The sequence below is a fragment of the Lampris incognitus genome, chromosome 4 (genome assembly GCF_029633865.1).
Source record: "Lampris incognitus isolate fLamInc1 chromosome 4, fLamInc1.hap2, whole genome shotgun sequence".
Taxonomy (NCBI): domain Eukaryota; kingdom Metazoa; phylum Chordata; class Actinopteri; order Lampriformes; family Lampridae; genus Lampris; species Lampris incognitus.
The window spans coordinates 3,677,313-3,686,458 of record NC_079214.1 but is presented as its reverse complement, the minus strand read 5'-3'; the positions used below and the strand labels follow the sequence as shown (position 1 = coordinate 3,686,458).

The following is a 9,146-nucleotide window of genomic DNA, read 5'->3' as shown; positions in this document are numbered from 1 at the left end:
TATGCTGGTTATAGAGTCTACATCACCTGACTTCACCAACTCACACACCACCAGCCACACAACAGGATTCATCAGTATCACTGGTTGGAATGAAAACCTGAACATATATGACTCTAAATGGCACATGGTTGAACACCAGTGTAAGCCTTCCCATCAAAGTCTAACAATACGGTCCGGCCTCGGTATCAGCCCACATGCACTGCAACCAAGCAACCTGCTCCACTACCGTTCCTTATGGTGCGTTTTGCACAGACATGCCAACTAGCCTGACCAGCAGCTTGAAAAGACAGACGGGTAAAAGTCTTGTACAATGCACTTTACCAAACCAGCACCGTCTCTCAGATGTGGACATCCTCAGCCAGGGTCAACAAGGTGCAGGTGGAGGAGACGCTGGAGCAGCGCTCATGCAAGCTGTTGTTATTGTCCCAGACAAACTGGCTCTGTGGACTGGCAGAGCACCCGAGAGCCTTCGCCAGGCCGGGACAGGGGGCCAGACAAACCCTCTGGAAGACCAGTTTGAACTTCCTGCGGAAGCTGTGATTAATCCAGAAATAGAAGATGCAGTTGAGGAAACCGTTGGATGTTGGCAACCACACCACTACAAACTCCATCCACTCCGGTACCCTGCTACCCGAGATGGCTGTGGAACAGACAACATGCCATCATCCTCATAGAGTCCATTTAAAAAGGAAGAGTTTACATTGTTTGAAGTCTATCTCCATTTTATCCTAACATGATCATGTAGCCCATAGTTAGGTTTCATTTGCACAGTCGTCCGTCCTTTTCTTCATGCTGAGCACAGCTCCAGCTTGTCATCTACACTTCAATGTAATTAATGGAGGTCAAATCTACAATCCTTCAGTGAAAAAACCCCTCCACGGTTCAGACAAAACTAACATGATGCTACAGCAGGCTGTCATGCTAACATGATGCTACAGCAGGCTGTCATGCTAACATGATGCTACAGCAGTCTGTCATGGCATGCTAACATGATGCTACAGCAGTCTGTCATGCTAACATGATGCTACAGCAAGCTAACATGATGCTACAACAGTCTGTCATGGTATGCTAACATGATGCTCCAGCAGGCTGTCATGCTAACATGATGCTACAGCAGGCTATCATACTGAATTACAATGCATATTTTATAAGTGAACATTGTTTATTCTATTTTATCTACTGTGTTACTTTGTACAACACAGCCTTCACAGGCTGCCAGCAGGAGGCGCTCCACCACGACACAGCAAAGCAAAAACAATTTAACAATAAAAACTGACGTACATTTATAAAACGACTACTGTATTTCAGTATGCTAGCCTGCTGTAGAATCATGTTAGCATGACAGACTGCTGTAGCATCATGTTAGCATGACAGACTGCTGTAGCATCATGTTAACATGACAGACTGCTGTAGCATCATGTTAGCATGACAGACTGATGTAGCATCATGTCAGCATGACAGACTGCTTTAGCATCATGTCAGCTTTGTCTGAACCGTGGCATGTTGTTTAACACTGAAGGAGGAGTGTGGATTTGTCCTTCATTAATTACATTGAAGTGTAGATGACAAGCCGGAGTAGTGTCCAGTATGAAGGAAGGGAAATCAAACCTACGTATTGACTACATGAATGCTGACATTAAAATAGAAATAAGACTTCAAAACATACAAACTTTTCCTTCAATAAAGAAAAACATACACAAATAAATAAAAGTTAGCTAAATGTAGGTTCAAGGACCCAGATTTTGCCTTTCCCCCATCTTTTCTACAAAGACTCAAAGGAGAAACTCATTCTTCCATCTTTCCTTGCTTTTTGTACATCGTTTGGAACAGGAAGTAGAATAATGGCGATGGAGGAAAGACTGTCAGCTTCAATTTGACGGGATATTCAAACAAGTCAGATGACAGCTAAAGCCCTTTTGTAAGTGGTTACCCCACGTTTGCAGCTGTCGCTCTAATAGACTCAAAATTACACAGACACGTAGATGTAATGCATGGCTGAGACAGAGGAGTGAAGGAGTAAACAAGGAGCGAAGTTTTAAAGCCCTTCTTAAATCATTTGGCACCGGTGACAGAACAACAGAAAAGATTTGGCAGCCATTTCTCCATACTTGCTTCCTCATTGGAGTCTAAAAGTGGTAAACAACTATTAAACTTAATCATCCATTCATCCATCCTCCAAACCGCTTATCCTGCTGTCAGGGTCGCAGGGATGCTGGAGCCTGTCCCAGCAGTCATTGGGCAGCAAGCAGGGAGGCACCCTGGACAGACCCCCAGGCCATCACACAGGGCCGACACACACACATCCACACCTAGGGACAATTTAGTATGGCCGATTCATCTGACCTACATCTGACCTGGACTGTGGGAGGAAACTGGAGCACCCGGAGGAAACCCACGCAGACACGGGGAGAACATGCAAACTCCACACAGAGGACAACCCGGAACGACCCCCAAGGTTGGACTACCCCGGGGCTCAAACCCAAAACCTTCTTGCTGTGGGGCGACTGCACTAACCGCTGTGTCATCGTGCCGCCTAAACTTAATCACGTTAATCTTTAAAAGGCACTGCAGATTTAGATGTTGTAGTGGCTGTATTTGTGTGCTCCTCCTATGTTGACAGCATCAGAAAATTCACTGATGTGTGAAAAGAAAAATAAGAAAATTTTCCAGAATGACTTTACAGTTCAGCTCGCTCTCTGACCCCATGTACAAGTTCTCACGAGGCGGACTTGAAAATCTATTGTGGCAAGCCGGCGTGGAAGCATAAGTCAAGAGGAAGAGATCTCTTTTTAATCGCAACTCCCATGCTCCATACACCGTCACGGTCCTAAGGTCACTAACAATCCTCATCTACCCCATTTGAGTCAAACCTCCAAACAAACAACACAATAACCAAAACATGAACACATCATTTAAACACAGAAATCATAACAATTTCAACTCTAACACCAATAGTCCCATGAGCCACTGGGCTCCCCCAGTGCAGAGACGCCGACAGTCGGAGCGACTGCCTCCCCCGTCACTACATAGCCCCCACCTGAAGGGTCAGTCATCCCTGACGACCCCCATCACCCAATACATAGTCCCCCAAAAGTCCAGGGTGTCCCTGCTGGGGAACAGACCACCCAAAGTACCATGTGTCATACGCCCTCTTCTGCTGAACTCTGGAGCCAGCCTGGGCCCGGCAGGAGTTACTGCAGCGTACGTGCATCTCCATGTCTTGTCGACAGCCCGGCCAGCAGAACCGCCCTCGGAGGCAGTGGAGGGTCTTGGCGTTCCTGTAGGGGCCCTGCCCCACCGAACCCTGGACCATCTGGAGAACCTGGGGACAGAGCACACTGGGCACCAAATAGCTGTAGGAGGCCACTTCCTCGCCCGGGAGCTTGCCACTTCCGGTACGCTAACCTGTCGCGGAGCTCAAAGTTGCCCCATTGAGAATGGTAGATCCTTACCTCAGGCCCCAGCACTAACACCTCTGTCCACTTGGGGCGCCACCCTGCCTTTAGCCGGCCCTTCACCAGCGCAAGGGCCACGTCTGCCTACTACTGCTGCCTCAGTTGCTGCATGGTCAATGGGAACCACCTCTCCTCGCTGCTGGTGGTCTGGACGGCCACCACTGTCAGTGTCATCTGGCCCCATTCCTCTTGCCACTGTCAATAGCCGCACTCTCAATGCCACACCAGGACTCTGTGTCTGCTGAGCGGGGGCTACTCGGTGACTGGCTCACCAGTCCCTGAGCCTGCTCCTCCCCCAGCCAGACTGGAGCACCACGGTCTTCATGCTGAGGGTGACGGTTGTTACTGACACGTTAACACGGGCTCCCCAGTGGGTTAGCAGATCCAGGCCGATGATGTACGGGTCCCGGATGTGGGCAAGCCAGAACTTGTGTGTCAGCTCCTGGCCTCCAACCTGGAGCTGCAGTGGCCTTTTCCCTCTCATAACAGCCTTCTCCCCCTTCTCACCAGCTGAGTGTTGGTTGGTGACCATGCCACTGAGAGGGGGCCGATAGTGCCCGGGAGTATGCCAGGTTGCACGAGGGAAATGGTAGACCTGTGTCTACCAGGGCCCGGCAGGATCGACCGTCGAGTTGGCAGTCCAAATACAGTCCTTTGGTGTGACCTAGGCAGCCAGCCAGCATGCATCGGCCTTGAAGGGGGGCTGGAGACCTCACTAGGCCACTCCGCCGTCAGGATTTTCCCCGCCGGCCAGTTGACTCTGGCTTGTGGCGCCAGTGCTGGGCAGTCGCGGGCTACATGTCCAGGCTTGTCACACCGGTAACAGTGGTCAGTCAGCCGGGGTGGACATCGCCTGGATGTTGGAGGCCATCGCCGAGACTGTTGTGGTGGAAACCTAACTTGGTCGACCTCTGCTACCTCTTCCTCCTCATAATCGTCAGCCAACCTGACATGTGGTCGGAGAGCAGGGGCCTTCTGCTGGGTAAGCTGTGTGGAGAGTACCACCTAGGTCCACTCAGCTTTGCAGTGAGCCTTAACGAGGGACTGGGGCATGGTGAGGCGAACATGCTGGTGCAACCGTTCCGGTGTGTGGGCCAACTCCTCTTGGGCGGCTGCATTGAACTGCGGGTAACCGTGTTGCGCGTGTAGCTGCACGCCTGCGGCGAAGGTACCCAGGCTCTCGCACTCTGGCTATTCGCTGCTCTGATCAGTGTAGGGGCGTTGCCTGAATCGCCTCTCCAGCGCCATGTTCAGGGCTTGGAGGTCCCGTTGCTCCACTGGAGCTAGTTCGAGGAGCATCTGCAAAGCCTTTCCCTCCAACGCCAGAGCCAGGTGGATGACAGCTTCCTCATTGCTCCATCCGCTGTGCCATGCTGATAATTGGACTTACGAGAGGTACGGCTCTAGCTCCGTCATGCTGTTGTACTTGGGCAGCTTGGCTGGTGCTTTATGCACGGCATCCCTCCCAGTCGCTCGGGGGTGGTCCCCTGTATTGGCCCTCCTGGCAACCATTGTTCGGGAGCCAATTTTGCTGTGTAAATAAAAGACCACTCCCGGGGTCGTGCAGTGTATGGGACACGAGAGCTGCCATTAAAAAGGGATCTCTGCCTCTCGACTCCTATCACGCTGCCTTGCCTATATCAAGTCAAACTTTAAAGTATAACTATGCTGTCCTCAAGTTTACCCTTTACGGGCACAACAAAAGTAACATAAAAAAGTACACGTGCTTATTTTTAGCAAACTTTCCTCAAGGTGACCCATATTGTTGAGGTGGTTTATTATGTGGTGTTTGAGCATGAGGCAATAGCCTTCAATCCTGTTGCTTAGAATACTCTTTCCTTTGTGCTTTCGTGTTAAAGGGGAACTCCACATCCACTTGTTCGTCCTTGCACGGATTGGAAAGCTGCAGCATGGAGGAGGCTTTCTCTCCACAATAAATACTGAATGAACACACAATAATGCATCAGCTACGTCAAGAAAAGACACTTTAAACCAGTGTTTCTCAACCCAGTCCTCAAGGAACCCCTATCCTGCAGATTTTCATTGTAACCCTGCATAGGTAGCCCTGCTTGTACTTACTCGACCAATCATCTCGCAGCACTTAATTATGCAAGGTGTGCAACATCTAACACAATTCATTGCTGATTGGTTGAATAACTACAAACAGGTACCTATTCAGGGTTGCAAAGAAAATATGCAGGATAGGGGTTCCTTGAAGACTGGGTTGAGAAACACTGCTTTCAACAAATCGGATCATTAACGCCCCCATGGGCCATATCTAGCTAGCTATGCCACACACAGGAAGCATCTGGGCACCAGTGGAAGCTGTCTGCTTACCGTTGTACATCATAGCCGCCATGCAGGGGCACCAGCAGGTGTAGTAGACCGTCATCACGGGAATCAGCACTCTGGATGCGATATCGGGTCTGTTGCGCCGGTTCAGGTCGTACCTGCGCAGCTTCAGTCTCTGTGTCTTTGCGGCGCGCCACAGTCTCAGATTCGCGTAGGTCATGACGACGGAGCAAGGGAAAAATATGAGGAAGTTCAAAGTCAGGGAGTATCCCATATTCGAGGAATAGGACGGGTTGCAGACCAGCGACGCCGTGGAGAAGTGCACGTCGATGATACCGTGGGGCAGCGAAATGGGCAGGAGGAGAAACAGGGGGAAGCACCAAGCGAATGCGATGGAGGACAGCGTCCTTCTGCGCGTCATCAGACTGGAGTACTTCAGAGGGTAAAACACCGCAACGTACCTCTCCAGGCTGATGGTGGCCAGCGTGTACATGCAGGTGGAGTAGATGGTGGCGTTCAAGAAGGCCACGGCGTGACAGAACCCGTCTGGGCCCTCGCTGTAGTCCCTCAGCAGACTCACCCACAGGTTCAGAGGCGTCATCACCAGGCCGAACGCGGAGTCCGCGGCGGTGAGAGACAAGAGGAGGTACCGGGAGTTCCTGGACCATCCGGACACGGAGGAAGAGATGACGAGCAGAACCGCGACGTTTCCCAGCGTGATCAGCACGCCCAGCACCGCGATGATGCAGACTTTAACGGGCCGATGGGAAAGTTCCGCGAGCCTCTGGGCGTCCGCGCTCGACACGTTCAAGTCCGCGACCCTTGAGAAGTTGCTGGCTGCGGACATTTTGTTTCCCGGCTTTTTCTTTTCTAGATTCAGCGCGAGCCGTGCGGGAGCCCCACGCGGAGACGGCGGCCCTCACCATTGGCGCGATAATCAGGCGCGCACCTGTATCAGCGCGCGCCAATGGCGCTCATCGATCACGTGAGCAGCTCGGAAACCATGGAGACTGATAAATGGCGGGCTTCTTCCTTACAGGCTTGTCTTATTACTTTCATTTTGGGTTCGTTTCTTGGCCTCTCTCCTGAAGTGGTTCACGTTAGTTCCCCGCAGCACGGACTCGGGGTTCTGGCGGACCGGTCGTTCCCGCGACGTGAAGCGACTGGAAGCTGAGAGAGAAACAGACACCGGGTGGCGTGGCGGTCTGTTCCGCTGCCTACCAACACGGGGATCGACGGTTCGAATCCCCGTGTCGCCTCCGGCTTGGTCGGGCGTCCCTACAGACACAACTGGCCGAGTCTGCGAGCGGGAAGCCTGATGTGGGTGTGTGTCCTGGTCGCTGCACTAGCGCCTCCTCTGGTCGGTCGAGGCGCCTGTTGTTGCAAGTGTAGGTGTATATAAATAACAGACAGAGTCGGGCTGTGTCGCTTAGTAACATGTATTCACCGGCTGTGCCCATAACGCAACTGAGGCATGTTACACAGGGCAAGTATACATCAATCAGTGCCCCCAGAGGGCGCTGTTGGCTGCATAACATTACCCTACAACACCTGTTCAGGGGGGGGGGGACTGGGGGAATAGCGTGATCCTCCCACGTGCTACGTCTCCCTGGTGAAACTCCTCACTGTCAGGTGAAAAGAAGCGGCTGGCGACTCCACATGTATGGGAGGAGGCATGTGGAAGTATGCAGCCCTCCCCGGATCAGCAGAGGGGGCGGAGCAGCGGCCGGGGCGGCTCGGAAGACTGTGGTAATTGGCCAAAAAATTGGGGAGAGGGGGGGGGGGCTAGACAATGACACGTAAAGAATTACCCCCATGAAAATAAAATGGACGTGGAATCATTCTCGGTGTCTGCTCCAAAACGCGTGATATTGTAGTGCTGAGCGTCATCATCATCATCATCTTCATCATGTGTCACAACAGCGCTGTAATTAGCATGCAGCTTTATCTTAGCATGTTGCACAACCTGGCTCTGAGTTCCGCAGTTTTCTCCGTCATTCATATCAGTTATGACATCATCTTCCTCACAGGCTTCATCCAGCAGATGTTGGACATGGACCCCTGCTGGACTCAGCTTTACAGCGGTGTCTTATGGGACAAGTGAACAGGAGTGCTAAACGTGTCCTTTACACAACAACCCCACTAGTGTGTCAGTCAGACTGTGTCCATGACTGTCCATCATCTATGACTTCTCTATTGAGCTGGCTGGCCAGCTAGTTTATGGATGTTACTACTACCTACAGTACATATAGGCTGCTACTTCCTGCAGGGGGAACCAGCAAGCAGCAATGATCTACTTCCTGCAGGGTGAACCAGCAAGCAGCAATGATCTACTTCCTGCAGGGTGCACAATGTCATCCACCATTGACCATATTGGACATTTATAAAATTGACTTGACTTCTATATACGTGGTTTAGATAAGTGGGTTCAACTGGACTTATAGAAAGATGTCTGACCCTCCAGTTCAGTTGTCCCATAAGACACCGCTGTAAAGCTGAGTGCAGCGTTGGTCCATGTCCAACATCTGCTGAATGAAGCCGGTGGGTAAGATGACAGCATAACTGATGTGTACGATGGGAAAACTGAAAGAGAAAAAGACCTAGAGTGTAAAACCCTAGAATAATCCTTCAAGCTGAATGGGCGGGTAACTACTTGCCAGGTTCTGCATGTTGGACCAAGAGGAATCCACTCATTAGACCCCCACAACCACATAGAGGCAAATCTCCATAATCTCCACACTTCCCTGAGGGACGTCTATAGGCGAAACACAGCAGTGCAGTGTGTGTGTGTGTGTGTGTGTGTGTGTGTGTGTGTGTGTGTGTGTGTGTGTGTGTGTGTGTGTGTGTGTGTGTGTGTGTGTGTGTGTGTGTGTTTCCATATATGAAGCAGCTTGTGTAGGAAGACTTGCTTTGCCCCCCATGGGTCTCACTATAGCAGCTGCTGAGCTACGTTTAAAACATTCATCTGAACTCCCGTGAGGCAAAATGAAAGAAATGGCCGACTCCTCTGAAGACACATGCATAAAAACTCCTCAGGGGACATCGCGGAGGGAGCTCAAATACTATTTAATAGTGCAGTCTGTCCAATACGTTGATATTTTTGTATGCATTTCATATCCCTGATGTTGTTGAGGTTTTGTTGCATATATTCTTGTCATACTGGTGTGATGTTAATTTCTTTGCTAACCTTTCAAATATGGCTAAAAAAAATCCCGATGGTTCCTCGTGATCCACTGATCATTTCTGCATGCGCAGCAAATAGTCCCCATAATCCAGGGAAGGGCCATGATGTTTCATGTGAGGTCACATTAAAGCCACGTCCACACGAATTCCACTGTGGCCCAGATGTATTAGTAATGATACTATTACCATAAATGGTGGTGCTGTCACGTGATTTGG

At 50.8% G+C, this 9,146-nt stretch overlaps 1 protein-coding gene across 1 annotated transcript; it reads right to left on the bottom strand.

The window, feature by feature from the left end:
• Positions 1–338: 338 nt before the first annotated feature.
• On the bottom strand, positions 339–6,594 carry zgc:162592 (uncharacterized protein LOC561993 homolog). The gene is made up of 2 exons (XM_056278768.1): positions 5,793–6,594; positions 339–640 (listed from the first exon to the last, which is right to left on the bottom strand). Exons 1-2 carry the CDS (start codon positions 6,592–6,594, stop codon positions 339–341), a joined length of 1,104 nt encoding a protein of 367 aa, XP_056134743.1.
• Between the last annotated feature and the right edge of the window lie 2,552 nt (positions 6,595–9,146).